This window comes from Mixophyes fleayi, chromosome 1 (genome assembly GCF_038048845.1).
Source record: "Mixophyes fleayi isolate aMixFle1 chromosome 1, aMixFle1.hap1, whole genome shotgun sequence".
Classification (NCBI taxonomy): Eukaryota; Metazoa; Chordata; class Amphibia; order Anura; family Limnodynastidae; genus Mixophyes; species Mixophyes fleayi.
The window spans coordinates 144789423-144817339 of record NC_134402.1 but is presented as its reverse complement, the minus strand read 5'-3'; the positions used below and the strand labels follow the sequence as shown (position 1 = coordinate 144817339).

At 40.3% G+C, this 27917-nt stretch overlaps 2 protein-coding genes across 2 annotated transcripts in view; both read right to left on the bottom strand.

Moving 5' to 3' along the window:
- Positions 1-27917, bottom strand: part of LOC142143482 (alcohol dehydrogenase 1-like) — an 85051-nt gene that overhangs the window by 34738 nt on the left and 22396 nt on the right. The window contains exons 3-6 of the mRNA XM_075201357.1: positions 26452-26593; positions 15826-15913; positions 9438-9657; positions 2206-2466 (exon numbers count right to left, since the gene is read on the bottom strand). Of these exons, the coding sequence (XP_075057458.1) occupies positions 2206-2466; positions 9438-9657; positions 15826-15913; positions 26452-26593 (711 nt within the window). The remainder of the gene's footprint in view (positions 1-2205; positions 2467-9437; positions 9658-15825; positions 15914-26451; positions 26594-27917) is intronic.
- LOC142104499 (uncharacterized) lies at positions 17743-21587 on the bottom strand. Its single transcript, XM_075189208.1, has 4 exons — positions 21390-21587; positions 21101-21184; positions 20268-20507; positions 17743-17882 (listed from the first exon to the last, which is right to left on the bottom strand). The coding sequence occupies exons 1-4, from the start codon at positions 21550-21552 to the stop codon at positions 17743-17745; spliced, it is 627 nt and encodes a 208-aa protein (XP_075045309.1). The 5' UTR covers positions 21553-21587.

Here is a 27917-nt window from a genome sequence, read left to right as displayed (position 1 = left end):
TATATGGAAATGCGTTTAAAAATAGGCTCAAATGTTTGGTGGGGGCAGTTGAGAAGGGAGTGAGAGGAGAGATCATGAGTTTAAAGGAGGAGGAAAAATTGCCAATAAAGAGCTAGATGTGGGCTTTGGGAGAGGGATCAGAAAAGTTGGAAAGGAATAAGGTCCATTGGGGTGGTTGTTGGGTGAGACAATCAGATGAGTGCAGAGATTTGAACCTTGGTTACAGGGCAGAATGAACGGAGTATGGAATGGGGAGTGTAGGGGCAGGTGAGTGTGGTGTGCAGGGTCTGCCATTAAAATATGTACTGGTGAATTGTGGTGATTTTGTCTTTGAAGTCATTGAAAAAATCATGACTTAATAGGGAGAAAGGAGGATGGGTGCAGGTGCACAAAGCAGAAAAGTTAGTTGAAGGTGACAAAGAGGAATCGGGGGTTAATTGACTGGGTTGATATTAGCGTAGTTGAGTAAGTTTGACAAACGAAAGGGCAGTGTTGTCAGATGAATGAATTTATGGTGATAGTAATCAGTTTTGGAGCATTGCAGAGGTGAAGGGTGGAGGATAAACATAAGTCCTGCCCAATGTACCTCAGAGGCTACTAGCATGCTTAAATGTAGAGATTTTAATACAAGGTGGGAAATGACAGTAATAATAAATGAATTATCTGGGAAAAAGCCATGGGTGCAAACTATTAGGGAAAAACTTTACTACACAATCCACAGTATTCAAAACATTTCTGCTGACAGGTCCATTTTAAAGAATGACATGCAAGACATGCAAAATACTAGTATGTCAGATAGAGATGAAGGTCCTTAAATGACCTTGAAATTTGCAATTTCTTTACTTGTATCACAGTAACATGAAGAGCTCAGACTACGCCCTGGCTATCATTGTTTTGCAGAAGTTTATGTTTCTTTGCTTTGCATGGAAAGAAAACACAGCTGGAATAAATTAATCCCATACGATTTTGTCTTTCAATTTTTAGTATCCAGTTTATTTGTGGGGATGCTAAACTCAAATATATTCTCTGACACAAAATGTAATTATTGAACATTGATGAAGTCTTAAATGCAAAAACAAATCTTTGCTTAGTTAAATTAAAGGGGAAGCATCACAAACCAGGTGCAAAGAAATGTTTATCTTATTTTAAGTTTATCTTTTGTGAAGACTCTGCTTTAGTTCCCCATTCTGATGACAGCATGAAAGGGAAGTTGTAAATCTAGGAGTCAGAAAATTTTTACATAAATTGTCAAATTATGATTAGAAAAGAAAGACAAATTGTCAGCATATCCAATGCACGAGACCTTTGCGGAATGAAATGCAAAAGGAATGTTATTCCTAGTGACTAGTGAATGCCAGAGAGTGAAAATATAGCAACATATATCACTATTTTATTATTATTATTAATATTTATTTATAAGGCGCCACAAGACATCCGCAGCGCCGTACAGAGACAAACAAAATCACAATACAATGGGAGACAGCACAGTACAGAAAACACAGCAACTCAGTACGCTCAATGCACAGCTAGAGAGGGCGGGGAAGGGGGAGGGAGGATCCGCAAACGACGGGGCCCAAGAAGGAGGGCGCGGAAGACAGGGAGACCCCCAGGGGGGAGGAGGGAGCGAGAGTGGACGTGGGGTGGAGGACCCTCGAGGAGGAGGGCTAGGTAGCTGGAGAGCAGAGTTAGAAGTGGTGGAAACAGGAGGAGAGATGGCCCTGCTCAGAGGAGCGTACAATCTAAGGGGAGGGGTGGACAGACCGAGAGACGCAGGGGAGAGAGGGAGAGTAGGGGGACAGAGGCAGAAGATAAGGTAGGAAGTTAAGTGGGAGACAGAAAGGCTTTAAGAAAAAGGTGGGTTTTTAGGGCCCGTTTGAAACTGGACAGATTAGGGGAAGTTCTGATGGAGGGAGGGAGCACTATAGTGCCCATTATAGGATACACATCACCCATACAAAAATGACAAAGATAATATATTACAGCAATGTTATTACACTGTGTTTGAACAATATCAGCTGCTTCTCTGCTTCATTCTTTTATTCTAATTATATGGACCACAGTAGATTCTGCAGGTTGGGTACTATATAACGACTGTTGAAATCCCTACACTACTTACCCCGGCATGATGAAACTGAATTCCTTGCTTAAAGGAATTAAAAGAAATTTAGTTATTGTTAAAGTAAAACTCAACTCTCAGTTACTAACCATGACTTCAGTGTTTCCAATGCATTCAAAAGAATAATGAACTCCACCATTAGTCATCTTTTGTAGCACCTCATGAATGGGATTCTCATGGTCTTTTGGGTTGATGCATTCAGTGGCTCCTAGCTCTTTAGCTTTCGCAAACTTATCACTGTTTACATCAATTGCAATAATCCTGGAAGCACCAGCTACTTTACATCCTATAATCACAGAAAGGCCGATGCCTCCCAATCCAAACACAGCACACGTGGATCCAGCCTCGACCTGCAACAATAGGCTCAATATAGTTCAATAGAGTCCATAAAAGTACATAAAACCAGCTATAATGATCTTATTACATTTTTTGCTACCTGCATGTTATATACATATTTTGTAAGTTACAAAATTATAAAATTTTTAAGAAACTAGAGAATGGTATGCCAGTTGCTCTTAAAAACGATTTTATGCAATTTCTCTTTGTCCAGACACTTTTAACTGATTACAGTATTGAATTGAAGTTGGCCAGTTTCACAATATAGTTTACAATAAAACATAATGAATAGTATGTAGCAAAGATGAGTGAAGTTTCAGCAATATTAGGCCAGCATAGGTACAGCTATAAGCACAGCTATACAGCAGCTGAAATTCATACAACTTGATCTTAATTTGGCATGCACAGCACTGTACTGCAACTTAATGGTGCCAGTTCAAGACAGCATAATTGAAGTAGCTGCACCACAACAGTACAAACACTGAAATACATAGCATTTAGTCTTGATTTGGTGTACCATAATTTATATATCTACTATTGTTTGTAATTTTTTTGTCGGCCAGCTAGTGGATAATATACCTGTTGATCAATGAGAATTGCTCTGTCCTCGTTCTGTAACATTTTGTAAATATTAGCTTTGCAATCCTTAATTTTACTATATTGGGCAGTCACTGTTTTACTTCCCTCATTTGATATATCCTTTTATTTGTTCTTTAAACATGCTGAAACAGAAAAAGTGCATGTCCCTAGCATGGCTGTTAAGAGAAGTCATCAACTACAATTAACAGGTTGGATTAAGATAGTGCCACTTCTGCGGCATACACAAAAATGTGTATGCCACTGCACAAATGCAGGAGCACACCGTTTCCCTCAAGCTCACTAATGACAAGGAAACATGCCACCACCGCCACCACTACAAATACCACCACCACCAAGGTATCTAAGAAGACACTTCACTACCATCATGCAGTCTTTATATCATGTTCCTTTCCTAATACAAATTCTGCAGTAAACTTTAGTATTTTGGTATTGATAGAGATTGGTTTTCCAAGTGTCTTCTCTGTAGCTGGTAAAATGGGTTCTCACTTATCCACAACATGACCTAAATTCCGCCCCCTCCACACACATTGGAAAAATGCAAAAAGGAAACCTTTTGAGGAGGATTAAGTGACACAGCAACAGAGTTGAGTCTCAGCTGCATCTGGGGAAGAACAGCACACTGTAAATATAACTATTAAAAGTCCATTAAGTGGGAGGGAGTGGCTTTGCAGTCATTTGGTGCATTCGTGTTTGACACCAACTCCTGCTCATAGGTTCCTGTTTAAGGTCCCAATGTAAGTTATCACCCTTTATTTCCATAGAATGCCCCTAGTACTTGCTCCCAAACAACTCCTGCATCACAGAGCTCAAAGAGAGAACACCCGAGCAAGAGGAACAGCGGTCGGAGATATAGCCACTGACAAAGGTGTCACTGCAGACAGCCAATCGCTGCAAGATCCTGATCAGCCTACCAGAGAGACCCTGGATCTCCAGCCTGTGAGAGAAACTGTCAAGCTATATTATCCACCTGAATACACCTGGCATGGGCTAGTGTTGCAGGATAATTCTGGCAAGGGGAGGATGATGACTTAAGATCATCCCATAACACCTACTCAACCTCTTAAGACTTTTATCATAACTTCCTTACTGCTATGAAGCAGCTAGTATCATAGAGGTTATTTATTAGCCTATGCACTTTGAAGGAAGGTGTTTGTTTATCTAAATGATCACTTGCGTGATCGAGTAGAGGATTTCAGCCTCTTTTATTGACATATCAGTGCACTGATGATAGGAAGATTTTGCATTATTGTGAAGTCTTAGACATCATTATATGATATTATGTGCAATTGTTTATGATATTGTGTATTAATAAATGTTTTTTACATACTTACCTCTTTCACGTATCATAATATTGCTAGTTTTAGCGCTGTGTATTCTCTCTTATCTTTTATACATTTTTACGATCTACCAATCCTTCACAGCTGCGGTCTGGCCCTCACTCTAATTATTTCTTACATATCAATCAGTGCCATCAGATATTTGATCGCGCACCTGGACTTCTTGTAGTCAAGAAACTCAGCAATATCGAACTCGTGTTCTTGTTGAATATTGGGTGGCAGAAGGGAAGTCGTAGCCGAGAAAAAATGGTTAATGACCAATGGCTTGAATAAAGAAACATGAAATGCATTGGAGATGTCGAGAGAGGCAGAGAGTTGCTAGTTGAATAAAAAGGGTTAATAACCCTCAGGATCTTGTAGGGTCCGATGAAACAAGGAGTGAACTCCATGAAAGGAAGTTTAAGGCAAATGTTCCGAGTGGAGAGCCAAACCCTATCTCCCTCTCTAAGTGGTGGGACAGACCGGCACCTGTCTGAGAAATATTTGTATCGATCAGAAGATTTTCTGAGGTAATTCACAACTTGAGACCGGATGGAGGTAAAGTCCTGTTGAAAAGAATCAACAGCAGTAAACTTGGTAAAAAGAGGATGCTGGTCATAGACCACAGAGAATGGAGTTGCAGAAGTGGTTTCATGAAATAAGTTGTTGTGGGCAAATTCAGCCCAAGGTAACGGGCCGGAGCAACTGTCTTGATTGGCAGAGTAAAAAATCCAGAGAAAGGTCTCGAGATCCTGATTGACTCTCTCTATTTTTTCTGTTTGATAAGCTGAGGAGAAATTTAGATGGATGTTGAAGAACTTGCACAGAGCTCACCATAATTCAGAGAGGAATTGTACTTCACGATCAGACAGTATTTTGAGTGGACAACTATGAAGGTGGAAAATCTATTTCACAAACTGCCAGGCGAAAACCAAAGAGAATGAAAGGCCAACAAGAGTAACAAAATGGGCCATTTTTCGAAAATCAATCTACAATCAACCAGATAGGGTCAAATTCTCTGCTGGGAGGAAGATCAGTGATAAAGTCTATACTAATGTGTGACCAAGATCTAGAGGGCATAGGAAAAAGCAAAAGAGAACCCAAAGGAATTTGATGCAAAGATTTGTGTTGTTCGTAGAAATTACAGACAGCGACAAAGTCTCTCACATCGGTACGGAGGGTAGGCCACCAATAATTCCAAGAGATGAGTTCGAAGGACTTGAGGGAGCCAACATGACTGGAAAAACGGCTAGCATGGAACTCTTCCGATTGCGAGAAGGAACAAGAGTCTTGCCCAGAGGAGGAATAGTAGAGGAAGACAGTAAGGAGGAAAGAAGACAATTGGGATCCAAGAAGGGAGGCACAAAGGACTTGTCGGAGTCTTGAATGGAATCAAAGGCCCTGGAGAGGATGTCTGCCTTTTTATTCATATGACCTGGTTTGTATGTCAAGTGGAGGTTGAAGCATGAAAAGATTATTATTAGCTTTATTTATATGGTGCACAAGGTATCCACAGCACTGTACATAATACAGACAATAGACCATACAGGGTAAACCAGAACAGAACAGAAAACAAGTAAAACCAAGACCAAATGCTCCAAGCATAGCAAGTATAGTGAAGATTGGAGAAGGAGAACTGGAGTAGAGACAGGAAGGAAGAGTGCCCTGCTTATAAGAGCTTACATACTAAAGGGAGGATAAACAGATAGCAGGCACAAGAGGGAGTCAGATGAAGGGAACAGGCGCAGAGGAGCACATATAGGGAAGAGGGAGATAAGGAGAACAAACAGCGTGAAGTCCCCCTGATTTTACTAGAACCAGCAATAGGCTTTGCCAGCCAGGGCTGATGGCACTATAGCAGTGGAACCTGCAGTGTGGGGTCCCACTGCCATAATGACAACCAGCCCCAGACTGGTCAGTACAAAGCTGGCTTTCCTAGGAAGATGGGGTCCACAGAAAAATGAGGGCAGAACTAGGGTTAATCTGATTGGGCACACAACTTTTTATGTGTTTTGGGAGCAGGGGTGGTTAAGCTTTATTACTGTTTTTACTTATGTGTTGAAATTATTCTGTGCCTGCAGGTCTTGGTCATTTAATGCAGACATTGTGACTGTTGACAATACTACTGTTGACAAACACAATGGGCCTAATTCATTAAGGAAAGTAAAGCAAAAAATTTAGTAAATTTACACTTTGACAAAACCATGTTGCATTGACGTGGGAGGTAAATTTAAAAGTTGGGGACAATTAATAGTTGGGATAGGGCATGATCAACTTTCTATTTTAGTGTAAAATCCAAGCGATTTGTTTGCTACATGGAATGATGTCACCGGCAACATTCCACTTCCATACCAGTACCAGTTGTATATGTGGGTGTTATGTACTAGAGCCAGACAATATTTTCCACCGACCCCTATTTGAACTCGCCCATCCCCACCCCCACCCCCAGTCCATTTCCTGGTTTCTCTCATAGTCTAATATCTACTTTTCTCCATCCAAACCCACCACCAAATGGTTCTCCTGAAAGACACCCCATTTCTCTGTACACATTTGCCACCTACATAGCTATCTATGTCTTCCCGGACCCTCTGGTTCACATTAGCCTTACCCCTTACACATGGCCCTTGGGATAATTTCCTATAATGTTAAGGGGATAAACAAAACCACACAAATTGAACAACTTGCTATGCACACTTGTAAATATATATGCCCCAAATAAAGAATAACACCATTTTTTTAAAGAAACTAGGCTAAAAACTCATCAGAGGTAAGGGAGATTAATAGTAGAGGGAGAATTCAATGCTGTCCTCTTTAATACAACAGACAGATCCTCTCTACCGGATATCGCCCCTAATAAAAGAGACTCCCAAAACACCAGAGCTCTTCAGGATTTCATAAAATGTATTTCTTATGTTTGGTTCATCAGACACATGGAGAAAATAACTTATAATCTCCAGGGCAAAGACAACACCTTTACTTAGGTTTGAGCCCCTTGGTTAATTTATCAAAGTAAACCTATACAGTTATCTAATCCACTTTAACTCACCAATCTCCCCCCTTGCAACCTGCCCCAATATCTACTTATTCTTAATTTGAAAACTCAGTCCCAATTGATCTAGTGTCCCCCTTACTTTTGGTTCCTACTTCAAAGCATATTAAATCTTATGTAATGTAAAAATATTAGACCCCTTCCCTCCCCATCTCCTCATCCCCTGTATCCTTTCCTCTCTACCTATATTTCATTTCATATATTCTATTGGTTGTAAATACATTTGTTATTTCTACCAATTCTATTGTATAGATATACAACTCATTTTTGCATTTTTATTATAAAACTGCAATTTTTTAAAACTGTTTGTTATCAATTCTATCTGATTGATGTTAAATAAAAAGTTATAAAAAAAAAAGACCATTAAGTGATGATGATTGTACAACTGGTAGTTCTTCATCCTCAAAGACAATATCCTCATCCTTTAATTTTTGTTTAAAAAGCATGCAGTTTGACTCACCAATCTTTAGTGACTGATTTTTTTTCAGAAAAAAAAGCATAATAACTCACATAAGAGGACAATTTTGCTGAATGAAAATTTTTCCAATATGTTAGACCATAAGTGTTGCCCTTTAAGTCTGTGGAATCTTTAGCTTTCTGAGAACTGATGGGGTATTAAAGACTAGATGGATCATCCCCAGCCAGATGCTATTTACTATTTTCCAAAACCCTTTGCAGAGCTGGACACAATAACCAGTCCACATTATAGCAAAACAGCAAAATCTCGTTCACTGGGTATCTACTGCAGGTTGCAAAAAGCAAACAGGAAAGTGACCATACCTGGCAAAAGAACAGCAACAACAAAAACTGGCAGCAGCACCAAGCCTTTGTCATTATCACACAGCAAGACATAATTGAGCACTATTTTGCATACAACATTTTGAGAGAAATCCCCATACAGTTTAAGATCACAACTGATGGTCAGATGACAAACATTCACTTAATGGTATCAGGACTAGATCTGAACTAACCCATGACACTGAGGCATTGCAGATGAGGCAAGTGACACAGAGCAACACATCATGCAACCATATGGTAGCTTGAAGAATTCCCACATGAAGGATGTTTTGCACATGGATTGCTACCTTCTCCATGCTGTGTCAAGCTAAGGGACAGGCTGAAAGACGATATCAGCAAGCCCAGTATGGGAACTAAACATACTTATCCAAGCTGAGTAGTAAAATACAGGGGGAAGCAGTGCATGATCCACCTCTACTTTACCAGAGATAGTGCTAGGGTCAATGGAAATGGAGTCAGTATCTCCAATAATTATGTCTCCTTCACCACTCAAAATGCCATTAAGCAGTGAAGAAACTGTGCTAGTGCCAGCCTCATACGAGGAGACAAAGACTCATGTTCTAAAAAACGTCTTCTGTTCTACATCATTGCCCTCACAAAAACAGGGACAAAAATGAAAAATGGTTAGTTGCAATTGACAGTAACACAGTAGTTTTCAAATCAAATAAAAAATTGGTTCTGATAGTTCCTCACGTTGTGGCATTGTTCCTTACTTTAAAACATTGCTGCTTCCAGATGCAGCAACTACTAGCCAGTGAAAATGCAGAAGGTAAAACCTCCATCAAGCTTCACTCTGACAAAATCTTTTTTGCCTTAAATCCAGCTCAACACTTGCTTACTCCTTAAACATAATTTACAATGGCTATAAAATATATTCACACCATTTGACAATTTCACATTTTATTTTTTTATAGCACGGTTTTATTCGGGAATTAATTTCACTGAAAAACACAAAATACTCTGTAATGTGAATGGAAAAACAAAAAAACAACAACTCTAAAGTAGTTTCTTAATTTATTACTTCTAGTTTATTCTTACTGATTTCATCCCTATTGTAACTAACTTAAAATATATTAAGTTATTTATAACATGACTGATATACAGATAGCACAACAGTCAAACTGATATCATACAATATGTGTGCTTCTAATAATGTAAGTATCCTATTTTCCTAGCCTATAAATATGGCCTTTGGTTGCATGTGAATTAGTGCAGCGCTTACCTTAGCCACATTAACAGCAGATCCATATCCTGTGGAAAAGCCACAGCCAATCACACAGACTTTATCCAGTGGGGCATCATCATGTATTTTCACCACAGATGCTTCATCCACCACTGTGTATTCAGTGAAAGTGCTGGTGCAGATGAAATTATGAACCACCTGACCCTTGCATGTAAATCTGCTTGTGTTGTCGGACATCAGTCCAAAATGCTTTCCAATACTGTTAAAGAAAGAAAGAGTTATAAAATTACAGTTATGTGATTATGTTTCATTTTAAAGTAGAATGTTGTGATGTCTTTTCTCACAATTTGAATATAGAAGCTTAAACACTTACATAGCAGTTTACTTTTTAATTAGAAATACTCTACATACAGTACAGTGACTGAATGCCTTCCTTGGCCTATACTGTGGGCAAAATTTGGCACAGCAACTACACAAACCAGGTAATTACACTGTAAAATGTATTTGGCAATTTCGGTCAGGGATAGTTTTAGCATGTGAACTTTGACAATGAAAGTACTAATCTCCACGAATAGTAATTTAAATAAATTGAATTGTGACCTCCTGCAACCTATATATGTATTCCAATAACTGGCTAGTCAGCATAGCGCTATAGCTAGTGGAATGGTCAACTGTGCTCCCTATGTGGATATGTAAAGAAAAGCTGCCAAAAGGCGGATAGGTAGGTGATCCCTGTCCCTATTGTAGTGTATACAGATGGGAGAAGCTCCTTGGCGCTATAAAGAACACCTATTGGTTTACATAACATATACTCATGCAGTGAAGGATATAGATGTAGATTGAACTCTTGGCATATACTCTGTATAATCATCATCATTTATTTATATAGTGCTACTAATTCCGCAGCGCTGTACAGAGAACTCACTCACATCAGTCCCTGCCCCATAGGAGCTTACAATCTAAATTCCCTAACATACAAACACATGGACAGACAGACAGAGACTAGGGTCAATTTTATAGCAGCCAATTAACCTACTAGTTATGTTTTTGGAATGTGGGAGGAAACCGGAGCAGCCGGAGGAAACCCACTCAAACACGGGGAGAACATACAAACTCCACACAGATAAGGCCATGGTTGGGAATCAAACTCATTATCCCAGTGCTGTGAGGCAGATGTGCTAGCCACTAAGCAACCATGCTGCCCTGTATAATGCAAGGAAGTCCACAATAAGCCAAATTGGCTAGAGATATGAGTAATCTTGTGTAAGAGCACATATGCAAAGCCTGCAATGATACTAAATCAGGCAGTATAAGTTCAGTTCAAATCCAGTGCGATATTGAGTTCCAAAATCCGAACAGTTCCGAGTGAAAGCAAAAAGGGACTTACTCATTCGTGACAATGTAGATCCGGAGCTATTAAAACAGTCTCATCCTTACCTCCCCATCAGTCGGAGGGCGGCATTGTATCCAAGCCGTGGGAGCTGTAGTTGCGGCGTCACCAGTGATGTGCACATGCGCAGACCGTCCAATGTTGTCCCAGCTGTTCGCCTGTAGAGGTAGTGCTGACTTGGCAGGCTAGTAACTCAAGAGCAGGCGGTAGGGATGGCCCATTCCTACCACGCTCTGTGTGCCTACTCTGCAAATTGCAGAGTAGGCACACAGGTGCCCCTAGTCTTGCATGCACCGCAAAAAGGAAAAAAAATTACTGTATATATAATTCAGACTAATGTTAATTAGTAATCTGCCCTAATGGCACTGACTGGTGATGGAGCAGATATTGTGGTGGATATGACTCTATGGGGTCCAGACACTTCCAGTCAGTCCAGTAGATTTGTGTAAGGTTTTCCCCCTATTACAAATGATGACTTCATTCCTTTTATCTTTAATTTTAAATTTAGTACTGTTGTTCCTGTACTTATCATTACTTACATAAGAGTTCAAATACTAAAGGCAATACAATACTTGCTATCACAACAGATATATTGTTTTATGCACTCACTGATATCTAATAATATGTCATATATCTCAGAATTCTAACTTCGGAACTTATCTGAAACAATGAGTTTTTGTTCATCACGTTCTAGGACACTTGTTACCACTTCTCATACTTATGCATCTAAAACTCATCTCTCAATGGATTTTATCACTGATTCACTTGTTTCAAGAGGATGTCCAGTCACCTGGTTTGTAGCTGACCAGTTTTCTTAAATGGCACATTTTATACCTTTTGAGTGACCCTACTGCTCCTCTCCTTGCAGAACTTTTCAGTAGGAAAATCTTTCGATTACATAGTTTGACTAATGAAATTTTGTCAGGCCAAATTTTGGAGAGCATGCTACAAGAAACCGGGAGTCATATTACATTTCTCTTTGGGCTACCACTTTTATTGCAATGGTCCAATCGAAAGAATAAATCAAATTTTGGAATAATATTTGAGCTCTTACATTTTAGATCATCAAGACCATTGGCGATAATTACTTCTTGGGTTGAGTTCGCTCACAATAATCATGTTCATTACTCCACTGAAAAAAATGGTTTATTCAATGTATCTGTAGCTATTCTAAGTGCCCAGATCATTTCAATCCTTTATCTGGAGATCCTATTGCTGATTACATGGTAACCAATTGTCTGGTATGAAGTCTGGAAAGCCATATGCAAAGCTAAAATGCATCATAAAAGAATGGCACATTGGCACTGAAGATCTGTTGATCAAATAAAACCTGTAGGTAAAGTCTTATTTCTACTCTAAACATCAGTTAAAGTAACCTATAATAAATTTGCTCCACTATTCATGACCCTTAAGAAAAAATTAGGCAAGTCAGTCCCTTTTCTTTCCGACTTAAGCTACTTCAATTTTTGCATTTACCCAATGTCTTCTATGCTCCCTGATAAAACTACTGATTTTGTTAATTATTTTAAAATATGTAGTAACTCTCCCAAATGATTGTTACTAGAAAAACATTAAGAGTTATTCACAGTCTGGAGTCCACAGTTTTCCATAACCTGTTATTCTATTTAGTGGATTAGGCACCGGGCTTGAATATTGACCCTGATCTTTGTGCTCCATTTTTGCAGTTCAGTTGCCAACCTCAACCAGTATCTACCACTCTTCTTTCTGTCATCAGCCAGCTATATAGCTTAGTCTGGGGGCTAGAATTTGTGACTTTCTTGCAGTGAAGTCAATCATTTTCTTGATGGAACCCCTGGTCAGGATTGGAGTTCCTCTTAGACTCCACACACTGGATTTAACCAGCACCAATCTGTAGTGAATTAGTGGGTCCACATCTGGAGATGTTGTGACACTTTCAATAAATACACTCTGCATCACCTCATATTAAAATCATTTTACTTGTCCTACCTTCATTTCATGAAGTCTTTTTTCACTGTATTTATTTTTTCTGTTTTTTTTTGCTTCTGTTTTTACCACCAGCTAGTGCACGCTGACATATTCTGATTAGATGGAAATCAGAAATGTGAAAACTTTAATTTTTTTCCCCCATGGTTCCATTTGGCTGACTGTATGAGGGTTTCATCTAAATCGGATACCTAGAAACTGGTTGGAATAAATTAGAGATGGGAGGGCTCGGTTTCCCGAAAACCGAGCCCACCCGAACTAAGGGGATCCGAGTACCGAGCCGAGTCGGCTCGGTACGTTCGCGCCAATTTGGAATCCAAATCGAGGCAAACGTCATTGTGACGTTGTCAGCTCTCGGATGTCGCAAGTTTTGGAATATATAAATATTGTCCTCCACTGCGATCTAGCGACATTTGAGAGAGGGATACAGAAGGGTTAGGATAGATTGAGAAAGAGAGTAGGTGTAGTGTACAAAAAGTGTATGGTGTTAAATAAATCCAAAGACAAGAGGTCCATTGCTGAATTTGTCATTGCTGAAATACAAATACAAATATGCAAGTACTTGCAGGCTTTTTTTCTGATTTTGCACCAAAAAGTGTAGGGTGTTATAGACACCCAAAGACAAGAGGTCCATTGCTGAATTTGTCATTGCTGAAATACTAATATACCAGTCCTTGCAGGTTTTTTTTCTGTATTTGCACTAATAAGTGTAGGGTCTAATATACACCCACATAGAAGAGCTGCCTTGGTAATTTGGTCATTGCTGAAATACTAATCTACAAGTCCTTGCAGCCTTTTGTGCTCCATTGCTAAGAGTCATTCATGAATAGGAAGACAAGCAGGCTTGTCTGTAGAATTTGCAGGCTATTTCTACTGCGTTATATAGGTAACAGAAAAAGAGGAGTGCTCCATTGCTGAGTCATTGCTGATATACAAATAGGAGGGCTAGCAGGCTTGTCTTCTGAATTTGCAGGCAAATTCAACAGTGTTATATTGAATAAACAGACACATAGGGGGAGAAGGAGAAGAGGGAGACAGAAAATGAATCATCTTCCTCTTCCTCAGGACTGTCAATGGTGTTATAGTCTCTTAGTAGGCTGTGGATCAGTTTGTGACAGTACTGGATGGTCATCTTCTCCCTTTTCAAGATGAGGCGATTCCTGGCAAGCCAAATAGCATCCTTAAAGCAGTTCATTAGGCTCCAGGCCTCCTGGATTGCCCCAATGATGTGGGTCCCAGGAAATAATCCATAAAATACCGAATGGTATGAAAGGCAAGTTCTGGGCACACTGCCCTTATGTTCATGTTCCAAGGCTTCCAACAGTGCCTGTGCAGTGGGGCACTCCCAAAAAATACGATATGCTGTTTCCCTTCTGGTGATGCAGAAGGAGCAGTGGACATATCGGCACAGGTTTCGGGAGTGCATGAATGTCCTGAGAGGCAGACCCCAATGGATAGCCATCCATGCAATGTCTTTATGTCTATTAGTCAGCCTCTTAAGGGCCACATTCTCCCACACGTGTTTTGTTGTTGCAGCAGGGAGCCCTGGAACAGACTCCATAATGTCTTTGGGTGCTGATGAGCTTATAGACAGTTTTGACTCCCACAAGTCTGGTTTAAGTCCCTTTAGATGGTGCTCCCTCACAAATTGTCCAACATCCAGGTAAAAGCAAGGTGTAGTCCAGTTGTAAGTGAAGGAGCTGTCCCACTTGTCCCAACCAAGGGTCCTCCAAAGAGGCAGAAGGAAAAAACTAGACATGTACTTCCCAGCAGAGCAAATGTTCTTTGCAATAAGAGTTCTGCGGATGCAGTTGCACAAAAAGAAGGCGCGCCGCATGGTGGTGATATCCAGGATCCCTTTCCCACCTTTGAGGTTCTCCTTGTGCATGATCGCCTGCTTCACTCTGTCCATGTATTAGCTGTAGAATTACCCCAGTTATCCAAGGAACGGGTGGCGCAATCAAATGAACCATAACTGATTTCATGATCCAAGGACAATTCCATCTTGCACTACTTTTCTTTTCTGCCACTGCTGTGTGCCAATGGGTTCTAGATGTGCTAGGAACTGCAGTGTGTTTGAGTCATTGCTCTGTCACTTACCATCCAGCCAGGTCGTAGCAGTATTGGTCCAAAAGTGTATGAAAATAATAATTTGACCTCCTGTGAGGTTGTCAAAACTGACTGCAAATTACTTGAAATTAGTGTTAGTGAGGTTAATAATAATGTGGGATCAAAAACAGCAAAATTATGTGATTTTAGCATATTTTAGCAATTTTTCTAAAAAAAATACAGATCCAAAACCAAAACCAAAACACACAAGGATGGTTTTGCCAAAACCAAAACACGAAGCTATACCAGATCCAAAACCAAAACCGCTTCACGGGGGTCAGTGAGCATCTCTAGAATAAACTACCTCTTTTCACTACTGTAAAACAGAACTTGGAGCTATTGAAAGTATCCAGAAAGATACCTTACAGTTTTGAAATATCTAACATTAATACTACAGCCTAAGAAAAAGCCGTATTATAATATACAGTTAGTAACACACATACCGCTCTTGAGAAAAATCAGCTGCAAAGTAAAAAATGTGCATTATATAAATCAGCTGTTTGTATACGCATAAGTTGTTGGGACACTAATATCATGTAATTATTTGGAGCCAATGGGCTGAAAGCTGGCAGTTTGATGATGAAACAGAACATTTCTCTGGAGCACAGTGAGCATGCCCCTGCCAGTACATATGATATTCATAATCTCATTAATACACATAAATATAATAATTGTAAACAGACTAACTATATGACTTAATGTACAGTAATTGTTTAGCTATATGTTGATTGTTCAGACATCTGTTTACTTTGCAATTTTGTGTAGATGACAAGATACTCTATTATTCTGTGACCCAATAATAAGTGGGTAATAATATTGTCCTTAAATAAAAAGACTAAAGCCATGGCCCAAAACATCCTGATTTATAAATCTAGACTGTAGAGAGGCACAACTTAAGCTAACGGTACTTTTTCTCAAGCAGCAATAGCATGCAATATATGTTATAATTAAAAAAAAACTAACTCAGCTTTGTAACACAAATTACTCTTGGGTTCAACACAGCTTCTGCATTCTCCACATTGAGGAAGAAACAGCGGAATTACTTTGTCTCCTAGGAAAACAGAAAGAATTTTTTAATAGGTTCAATATATCATATATTTAACAAAACACAACAGTGAGAACATTTTATGCATATATTCACCAGAAATAGTTTTACACTGTTTAAAAATGTTGCCTTTAATTATTGATTAGTCACAGTCTTGCAGTCCTAAAAACAATGTTGTAATTATGTACCGAGAAATGTCACATTTTAAGAGTTATCACACATAATATTTAGTAAAACAATATTCAGTATAAAGGTGTACAACTATTGTTAATTTGACTACTTGAACTACTTAGACAATAAATTGCACAAGAACATATTGAAATTTTTATTAAGCCATACTCCCTTTAAGGTTCACACAATATTACTAACTAGCCATTTTTTTAACTACTACAATTGGAAGTGCTCAGTTGCTTGCTCAGTTATTAGTGCTTTGTGACCTGTAATACTAAGTTATGTTTGTAAACGTGCGACTATCGTAACTTTAGATTATCTGATTATAAAAGTCAATAATACTTAGTATGTATTGTAACTTTATATTCAGCTGAGCGGCGGCACAAAACTGCAAATGGTCGTACAATTGGGGCGTGGCAGTGCATCATTGGGGGCGTGTCTAGCAGATGAAAAGCACTAGGCCACCCTCTTACAGAAAAATGCATTACTCACACCTGTCCCCTTGCCCAGCAGCTTTGCTCACATATGTCCCCTCTGCCCACATGCTTGAATCACACGTGCCTCCTCTGCCCACATGCTTTAATCACACTTGCCCCCCTCTGCCCAGCACCTTTAGTCACTCCTACCCCTCTCCATCACCTTTAGTCACAAATGCCCCCTCTCCAGCACACCTTCTTCTTACCTTACTCTCCACTGCACAGCATGGGAAGATATCTAGCAGCCTGCCCGCACTGAGCACCATGTGACTGCTGCAGTCACATGACCTGGCATCTGAAGGTACCTGAGCTGAAGGGGATTTAACCACTACCGATCCCCCCTGCACTTAAGAAAAAAAAAGTACTTTTAAATTATTATTTTTTTAAAAGATAGGTCTCCAGTGGGGCCCGGGCAGGCCTGGGCAAATTGTATCCAACCACCCCCCTCTCGGCAGCCATATTATATATATATATATATATGATATTAGCCTCATAAAATGAGACATAATTTTATATATATATATATATATATGTATATATATATATATATATATATATATATATATGTATATATATATATATATATATATGTACATATATATATATAAAATTATGTCTCATTTTATGAGGCTAATATCATATTAACAGTACGGGAACGGGAAAAAAACGTTATCCTGCACAGTAGTGCCCCAGTTCACATCATACCTCATAATTGTGTCCCCAATTCATCTTATGCCTCATAGTTGTGACCACAATTCATATCATGCCACATTGTTGTGCCCCCAGTTAATACAAAGCCACAGCTGCCCCAGAAAGTCATAGTATGCCACAATTGCCCCCAGAAATTCAAAGTAAGCCACAGTTGTCGTGATTGGCTTTGAGCTGTAATCTGGATTCTCCAGAGCACTTTGCACATTGATCTCAATGGTTGGTGTAAGCTTGGCTTTGGTGGTAGGAATGATAGTGCGAGTGCGCCTGGACAGAAGGTGATGTGAAGGAGAAAGGAGCTCGTCCCCTGGGGTATTTCTCAAATTAAGGAGCGCCATGAATACGTCTGAAACATCTCTGTAGCATTTGTCTAACAGGTGCTTTGCAGAACGTTCTGTCCTTTCTGCTAGTCCATTAGATTGTGGATAGCATATGGGATTACACACTGCTGACCACACAAGAGAGTGCCTTCTGAGATAGTTAACTCATCCCCAAAAGCAGTTCCTTTTCTATCTGAGCGTATCGTAACTCAGTGTCTGTAAGGGCACTGAACGCAAAATTGATGGGTTTGTTGCACTGTAAACAGACAGCACCAAGACCATGCTGGGAATGATCATAACCTTGAGGAGAGCAATAGCATCAGCATGACAGTCCAACCAACACTATTCAATGTCATTGTGTAAAAGCTGGCAGAGCGGAGCTGTGATGTCACAGTAGTGAGGCAGAAATTTTGAAAGGTAATTTGTCACACCTAGTAATCGCTGCAAACTCAGCTTGTCTGTGGGGTTAGACATTTGCTGGATGCCCCATGTCTTGACTGGATCCGGCTTGACACCCTCTGAGGTTAGAAGGTGGCCAACATATGGGATCTCAGTAACTCTGAAACAACACTTGTCAGGGTTTAGCCACATGTTGATTTCACGAATCCTGTGGAGGACTTTGCGGAGGAGCATGTCATGTTCCTCTATTTCACAACGGTATCGATCAAAAAGGTGTTCCATGCTGCGTTGGAACACTTCACTGCCAGTACAGATGCCATAGGGCATTCAGAGGAATGCATGTCTGCCCAGAGGTGTCATAAATGCAGTGAGTAAGGATGACTTCTTGATCAGCAAGAACCCGCACTTGGGATCCAGAGTGGTGAATATATTTGCATTTGGCATGTCGGCAATGACTTGCTCCATGGTTCTGAGGGGGTGATGCGGTCTATCAGAGTTTTATTCAGATGCACAGGGTCAATGCAGTTGCGTACTGAACCATCCTTTTTAACTGCACCAACCATGGCCGACACCCAAGGGGTGGCTTCTACCACTGGAGCAATGACACCTTATGTTGTCATACAAATTATTTCTGCTATCACCTTATCTTTGACGGCCAAAGGCACCTTTCTGGGAGCACACTCTGTAGGAGGAACAGACTCATCAAGACGCATGTGGTATGTGACAGGGAGTTTTCCAATGGTCTCACAATTGAACAGATCAGATTAAGGGCTAGATTTACTATCAGGCGTGTTTGTAAAGCCGCCGACTTTCGGCGGGTTTGCCGGCGGTTTAGCCATCGCCGGATTTACTAACGCTAAACCCGCCATCCAAACGGCCAGAAATGATGTTTTCAAACCCGCCTCTGTATAAAGCGCCGTGACGGTTTCAACAATGCTCCACATACAAACAGCCGGATTTACTATTAGGGGGTTTATAAAGGCGCCGGAAAACCGCCATTCAAAAGACCAAAATGAAAGCGCTGCTTGTGAGCGGCGAGATTGTTCAAACAGTGTGCTGTTTCAGGTATTTGGTCAATCTGAACAGAAGGGAAAGGGCCATTTCATGTGCAAAGTTTGTCCCTTTGGGATTGTATATGTTAAAAGGCCAGTGTGTTGTAATGGCAGTGTAATTTGGGTTTCTTTTTCTCTTCTGTTTTCCCACGATGCAATTTTTTTACTAAGTTCAACATTTGTTTAATATTGCAACAAATCCCTTAACAGAGTGTAAAAGCAATTTTAACTGTACTCAATAAAGAATGGGTTTCTGGCTGATGACTCCTCTGCTGCATCCTCACACATCTGCACAGCACAAATTCAGGCACAAACCCACTAGTAGAGGTGTGTTATAGCGTACATTTGTACTTTGGTAAACCAGGTTCAGCTTACTAGAATAATCTGGTGGGGTGGTTATGTATGCACCTGAAAAGGGGTCTGATATTATCCTGGCTGGCTGTTTTATACATAATCTAGCATTACATCAATTTACCCCACCGATTAGTGCAGTACACACTGAAGCAGAAGGGGTCTGTGTCACATCTGGTGATGTGCAGAGCACAGAGGGCGGAAGGCAGATTAGAGTCCGTCTCATTACAAACTACTACACAATAGGAAAAACATTTATTTCTCTAAAATGTGTTTGATGTGAGTGCAATGTTTGTGACAGTCAGAGGGCAATGTGTAAATGATTTGAGTGCCTAGTTTTTTAAAACATCACTATACTCTTGTTTAATTAGCAGAAAATAAACACTGACACCATAGAAATTTAACTGCATTTATTGCAGTACAACACAATAAATAATAAAGGATAATGCTTATACAAAGTAAAAAAAGCATGAGGCAATAGTCATGTGTTAGCGCTAGCGACGCCTTTTTGCTTGCATATCGCTATGTTTTGCCCCACTCTGTCCTCTCCCTGGCCCACCCCTGGTGCGAGCACCTCTCCTTGGAGGAGTACTCTGTGCCGATCTGCTTGGCGTACTAGCGGTACTTGTGGTGGCCGAGGAAAAGGGTGAAGGCAAGCGGGCAATGAGTTCTTGCTGCAGTTGGCCTGCCAGCCGGGTCAGGTTCGCATTCCCCTCGCGAACGGAGGAATTTAATGCCTCCACAGCCCCAGTCATTTGGGCCATCTGCAGATTGGATTGCTCCCAGGCATTAGCCAGACGATTGATTGCAGCAGGAATTTGGCTATTTGTGCGGTGTATCCGCCTCAACTGGGCCGCAATTTGGGAAATGTTGTGAGTTTTGCTCTCCATGAAGACTGATTGCTGCTGCTGGAAAGCACCAATAGACTGCGCCATTTCACGGGCTGGGTCCATACTCTGAGGTGCCGGCTGCTGGTGTGCTGGGGCTTCAGCAGGGCCAGGTGCAACATCCTGGAAACCAGACACAGGGGCATCCACTGTTTCCAGGGTGATTATGGTTTGCTCATCTGGCTCAGGGGACATTTGGAGGGACTCCACCTGAGGTGCCTGGTATGAAGAGGGCCCTGTGTATGAAAATGACGGTAAGTATATAGGATATAATATGTTTGTATATTGCATTCTGAACACTTGATAGGAAAGAATAATCTTTACAAACTACAGATTGTTTCACAATTTTTGCATTAATGATTTATTGTCCTATGCTACCTGCTTAAGGATGCACTTATTATCCTTTTAATACCCAGTATCATATGAACTATGTATGGTTGAGGGGGCTAAAAAAGCATAGTATTTGTAACCTACAAATATTGTGATTTATTACGCAATATCTGGCTAGACCGTGCCTTGGGGTACACAAATCCTATTTCAGTCCTCCCTCTGTGTAGTACATGCTGGGTATTTTGACTTAACTGCGTGTGTAAAAAAGTGAAGACGTTGCCTATAGCAACCAATCAGATTTGAGCTCTCTTTTTGTAGAATGCAATAAATAAAGTAAAGGTATATTCAGATTGGTTGCTCTAGCCAACATCTCAGTTTAGTAAATGTAGCCCTAAGGTCGCATAGCACACCATATTTTAATAAAAAAAATTTTGCCAGCAACATTTCCACAGAAAAACAATTAACTCCATTATTTAGCACAAAAACATAAATCACACACCTGCTTGCTCTTCTGTGGCCGAATCTCTGACTGAAGGTGGAGGTGTAGCTGTAGGAATGGGACTCAACTGTGGTCCAGGTGAATCTGGATGTATTAGAAAAAGCATACAATGTATTTGCAGCAAAAAGCCTTTTACAAATAATAAATCTTTGGAAGACATGTGTTTGCACATTAAAAAACAGTTATAAACAAAATTATTGCCCTTTACATACTGATTGAGTAAAAAAGACACTTTTACAATAAAAAAACATTTTCAATATTGTTAGCTTAAAAAGGACAAATCACTCACCAACTCCTTGGGCAAACGAGGGCGAATCTGTGTCTTGCACATTAATTCCCTCCACTATTTCACGGGGCATTATCTGCCGCAGCTCCTCCTCATAGCTGGTATATTCAACGCGAAGAGGGGGGCCACCACCCGTGCGTCTTGTGGACCTCCTTTCCTGGGCCATTTTTTCCTTCAACCTCCTCTTAATGTCCGAAAATCTCTTGCGGCAGTGCGCCACTGTCCTCTTTAGTGGGCCCACCGCGTTAACAGCGTCGCACACTCTCCCCCACAATTGGTGGCGCCGCCTTAGCGGAGTCCGGGCTGCCAGGTTCCCCAAGATCACCTCGTAGCAGGGAATGATATTGTGCACCAACACACAATTCTCATCATGTGAGAAGCGCACATTCCTCCCTGTCTTGGTCTTCCTGCTCTGTCCTGTCTCCTCAACCTCTCCCTCTCCCTCCTCTGACCCCTCAACCTCCATCTCCCTCTCCTCAGCCTCTGCTCCCCTCCTATCTCTGGACATTTTTACCCAGAAGACAGAAAAACACAAAACACTGAAGGACTTACAAACACAAAGAACAAACTACACTACCTACAGACACACTCTCCACACAGTCACACACAAGTAACACAGACAGAGGACAAGTCAAATACAAAAAATACAAGACAGAAAATAAATGAGAAAATAAATGTACAAAACAGGAAAAAACCACAGGACTACTCACACTTCAATCAGATATCGCTCCACCAATCCACCAAACACCAACTCTCAGCAAACCACTATCCTCCAAACTCCTCTCACAAAACTCCTCTAAACCCTATCAGAGAAAAAAGTGTCAGGCCAGTGGTTTATATAGGGCTTGTGATGTCAAATCTCCTGAGTTTGAAAATAGCCAATAGTAACAGGCCAGGAGACAGGTGTAATTTTCAAAAAAACCGCCTTTACACAAAAGCGCCGTCATTTAAAGCAAAAGCGCCATGTTCTATTCAAAGCCGCCGGCGGCTTTGAGCATTACATCCCGCCGTTACATCGCCGGCGGCTTCAAATTGAAGCTGAAATGCGCCCATTAGTAAATCCGGCTGTTTGCAATGCAAACACGCCGGAAAACCGCCGCGATGCATGGCGGTTTGAAGCCGCCATGCATCACGCCTGATAGTAAATCTAGCCCTAAGTCTCTTAATTCTGGAATATCCTGTTGCAGCATGTGCACGTCAGCACTTAATGCTATTAACCCAAGTTTTATACTGTCCGGAAGACCTAGCAAAGATTTGACATTACTATCCACAATATGAAACTGCAGCGGGACACCTGTGGAGTGAAACGTGGCCATACACACAGTCTTGATTATCTGATTGGCCATCATAAGCATTTAGATTCACTGTGTGAGAACAGTCAATAGTTGTCTTGGGGTTTGTGCGCTGGAGGAGTTGACGTGACATGACGTTGTATTTGACACCAGTGTAAATTTTAATTTTGATGGTGTTATTTGTCTCCTTAACAACTATGGTAAATAATTAACCCTTTTCAACCCTGAGTTCAACACTCACACAGTGAAAAGCGGTGTCAGGATTGTTTTCTGACGGTGTATTTACTGTATGGACTCGGTGCGGTGGGCTGCTGGAACGTGCACTGTAGTGTTGTCTGTCATCAGCTTTGGGCTTGGACCTGCAGCAGCAAGCAAAATGATTTTGTTTACCACTGGCATTGCAGCGTTTATTGAAAGCAGGACATTTGTGATGTCCATAGGAATGGCAACCGCCGCAACCGCTGCTCGTGTTGCTGGAGGTCACATATATCAGACTCTTTTTTCAATTCGGTTGCACTTTTGCAGGACTGCTCATGTAACCTGCATATGTGTATAACAGTGTCCAGTGTCAGTACCTTTTCCCGCAGGAGATGCGTACCACTGTCATCATAAGTCCCACACACAATTCTGTCCCTGATATGCTCACTTGATAAGTCACCATATTCACATTTATTTGCTAATAGTTTCAATCTGGCAGCATATGACTAAATGCTTTCAGAGGGGCTCTGCACAGCAGTGTTAAATGCATGTCTGTTCATTATGACATTTTTCATTGGTGTCGAAGTCGTATAATTGGATGAACGAAAGTATATTGGTTAATATTGTTTTGCCGTGCGATTGCGATTCGTACGCCACGTAACACAGATCCGTACGCCACCTAACACAGCGCGTGGTGCGATCGCACGGTAAAATACGCACGCACACACTCGCATGACAACATTTAGTTATTTATGTAATTCATATTCATATTGGATCCATTACACAGTAATTTATGAGCAGACAGTATTTGGTTTATTATTAGTTTATATATTATGATTATATGTACACTTTAGTGTTATCTAAGGTTCAGGTTATGAGAAATGTTTCATGTCTGAAATCATACTAATCCCCTATTCATCAGCTGCTGTCCGGTTCCATCGCCGAAGAGATCGCATATTGCATACTCTAGTTATTGATGTTAGGGAATAAATAGCCAGAGTGATATCAGAATGTGAAATGCTAATGAATTCATTGTAACTGGAGCCCATCCCCTGGAGAGACGACCCCCACCTTTGGATTCCTTAGATTGAATCAGCCTGTTTACCCTGGAACCACCCTTGTCTGGACCTATAGAAGCAAGCTACGTCATCTCGATTGTTCACTCTATACACTGACTGCATATATAATCATAGCTGCACCCCCACGACTCTCTCAGTCTTCACTGATCACAGTATTCAAAGGTGAATCACTGTCCAGGGGTGCCCATGGTTAGCGCAGCGAGCGCATGCGATAAGAGCACGGTATGTATGTATCTTTTGCTATTGGCTGTACTGTACTGTATCATAATATAATAATGTATTGAATTGTTGACTATTTACATCTGCTAAAATAAATCACTTTGTGCGTTAGAAACACAATACAATCGCCTATACAATGCTTATTTGAAAATTATAGAATTACTTTAATACTGGTAAGCATATCTCATCAAATTTTCTTATTAGAGAGCCTGGATCCTTCTGATCCTCCCCTTCTGAATAGACAAACGTGTCAGCTTTATCTACAGCTTCAGCACCAGCTAAATTGAGTAAGGTGTATGCCTGTACCTTTTTTAATTTGTCTGAGAGACCAGCATAGCAGTATACACGCCATTCCCTCTTCAATATGCGTCCTAGATGGTGTCGTCAAAAACAAGTGGATGTATGCGTCAGAGACCTTGTGCCATCACAGCCAACCTTCTGACACCATGTAAAACTGTCTGAGTTCAAATCAAAATCAAAGGCTGGAGAACTGTGAGAACATGTCTTTACTGTGTGGAATATATACTGGGAACTGAAGATGGCTGCCAGGTATTTCCTGCCAGCCAGCATTTCCTGAATGGCAAGTGGACGGTAGTGATGTCACTTCCACAAAACGCACATAGCATACATACATTGATGTAAGTAAATAATGATATTTCCTTTTTCAGTTGGTATAAATGACTCCCAAATAATGTTAAATTAGTAGCCAAAGAGTCAGTCTTAAGCCAAAGATCCAAATGTGTGCTCCTTTATTCAATCCTGTTAGCATGGGTGCAGCACTGTAACAAGAGTCTGAATATCAAACAACCCATTTACACATTTTTTTAATTATCAACTTCTATTTTATTTATTTAATTACTTTTATTACATATTGGTTTTTTCCCTGAGACCGGTCTCTTGAATTCTATTTTAAATGCACACTATGTATTGGTAAAATGTGGGTCTACTTTGTGTAGCTTAATAAACAACATAAGTTTAGACATTTCCTTTTGGGTCCATATTAATTTAGCGCTGTAAGTTTCGATTTTGTTGGATTTTCTATCTTAAGGGTTGACACTTACCCTTTCCTCTTATTCAGCTGCTTATACAATTATATGCTTTCCTAAAGCTCAGCGCAGGATTTCTTTTTGGCGTTTAACCCATTTACACAGTCTTATATATCTTTCTTGTTAATGGGCAGATTGTATCCCTCTATACAGAGTTTGACCTTGCACAATACATCTGGCTTCATTTGGTTTCATCTGGCTTTCTCGAAGATGGGATAATCAGGCACAAGCAAAACAAAAATGTGTCTTATTCAACATTTTGTTAGAAACCAACTTGACTTCCTTCTGCATCCTCTTCACTCTTATTAACTCTTTAAGCATAAGTATATGTACACATTTATTATTTCAATTCATCCAAGTTCCATAAAATTCATAACAAAGATCCTATTGAAGTCTTTGGGGGAGTTGGATGCAAGTGCGTTTGTGCGTCATATTTGCGCACATCACACAAAACCTGGTGCACTGTGTATGCGCACAATGCAACATATGCCAAAATTTGGAGCAGCTCTTTACATTTTAAGAGGTGCATTAGGGGTGCACAGGAAAATGCAGTACGCTAAGGCATACATTTGTCTCTTTGGGTTGCATATCCTCTTGTGTTACATGCATTCCTTACCAAGGGCAAAATCTACCTGTATACAAGACGACTGCAGATTTGAAGCTGATCATCATCATCATCATTTATTTATATAGCACCACTGATTCCGCAGCGCTGTACAGATAACTCATTCACATCAGTCCCTGCCCCATTGGAGCTTACAGCCTAAATTCCCTAACATACACACACAGACAGACAGAGAGAGACTAGGGTCTTGATAGCAGTCAATTAACCTACTCGTATGTTTTTTGGAATGTGGGAGGAAACCGGAGCACCCGGAGGAAACCCACGCAAACACCAGGAAAACATACAAACTCCACACAGATAAGGCCATGGTCGGGAATTGAACTCATGACCCCAGTGCTGTGAGGCAGAAGTGCTAACCACTAAGCCACCGTGCTGCCCCTGAAGCTGATGATGATTGCTGCATATTTACTTTGGATAGTTCTTTGAGCTTCCATGCATACATAGACAAAACAGTCAATAACAGTAAAATACATGTTTTCATAATATTTATTGTTCTCATACTCATGTGTTGTGCTTCATAATTAAGACTCCCAGAATAACAATAGGTGGTAGGATTCTTTTCATTGACTTTCATCTATGATTTCCTATTACAATTGTTATGCTTACCTGGTTTAACTGAAGTTACTCCTTCGCCAACACTTTCTATTATACCAGCTGCTTCATGACCTAAAATCACTGGAAACTTCTGGTTTGCAATGGCTCCTTCTACTACATGGTCATCTGATCGACATATTCCAGTAGCTAATATCTATTTATAAAGAATGCAAAAATATGTTCATCAAGAGGCAGGAAGACTTGCATGGTACTTCTCTGGTTTTGATTCACTAGTGAGTAGAAATAACATGTTATGTTTGCCATGTTAATGTGCCCATCGGTGGTCGAAATGTAAATTTAGAAGTGGCGGTATGGAAATTTAGAAATGAGTTTATGAAGACAGTTTTACAATGAAGGCAGTAAGAGAAGAAGCGGTATCGCATACCACCATATACCATTACCAGACCACTTCGACCACTGTTGCCTGTATAAACTAAATTATTTACAGGCAATTAGGTTGATTTAGATCGAATAGAGCATAATTAGCTGGGCTTATGGGTACAAAAAATTGGCAATTGCAATGAACATCTGAACAATTTTTGCCCATGGATTAAAAGCAAGTCCAATCTGATGATATGACCCAACCATTTAGACCAAGTACTGAATAGTATGATTTTTCAGATTTGGCAATACACATGCATATATGTTAATGGTCAAATCTGATGGAGAGAGCCATATCTTCCTGTATATGGGCAACTTTAGACATGAGAGCTTGCAAGTTTGGTGACAACATTAAAATTAATTAACTTATGCTATATTTATAATAAATGATAAATATTTTTAAATGCCCAGTCATAATAGTAAAAACCATATTTATGTCAAATTTTCTACCAGACTATGCGGATCATTTGGTAAAAAAAATGCAAGCATGCAATATCATGATCTACCAATCAGACATTTGCATCCATTCTCTAACTTGCATTACTGTAGATCTGTAGACTAGGGGGTAAATGTATCAAGCTAAGAGTTTTCGGGCGGGTTTGAAAAGTGGAGATGTTGCCTATAGCAACCAATCAGATTCTATCTATCATTTTGTAAAATGTACTAAATAAATGATAGCTAGAATCTGATTGGTTTTTCAAACCCGACGGAAAACTCTAAGCTTTGTTATGTGCGTATTGTCGCTAACCAATAACCATTGTCGAACCTAGATTTGCGTCTCCAACGCACAAAGATTTATTCGCAAATAGTTGAATAATATGCTCAAGCGAAGTGATAATAAATACAGCCGTTACTTATCGCAGGCGCTCTGGATCTAGTGTGCAGCATTCAATCCTGAAGTCTGGGGACAAGATGTCTGAACACTAGATGTGAAGCTGCTGCTTATATACACACAGAAATACAGTAATACAATGAAGGTGGTATAGCTTGCATCTATTGGTCCAGGTGACAGGAAGGTCCAAGGGGTTGTCAATCATTGGCTAGTTCATCCTAAGGAATCCAAAGGAGGGGGTCACCTCTCCAGGGGGTATGCTTGG

Coding starts and splice junctions, on each gene's coding strand:
- LOC142104499 (XM_075189208.1), bottom strand. CDS start 21,552: ATGGCCCAGGAAAGGAGGTCCACAAGACGCACGGGTGGTGGCCCCCCT. Junction 21,185..21,389: donor CTCGTTTGCCCAAGGAGTTG/GTGAGTGATTTG, acceptor TAATACATCCAG/ATTCACCTGGACCACAGTTG. Junction 17,883..20,267: donor GCAATCAGTCTTCATGGAGA/GCAAAACTCACA, acceptor GCTCTCCTCAAG/GTTATGATCATTCCCAGCAT.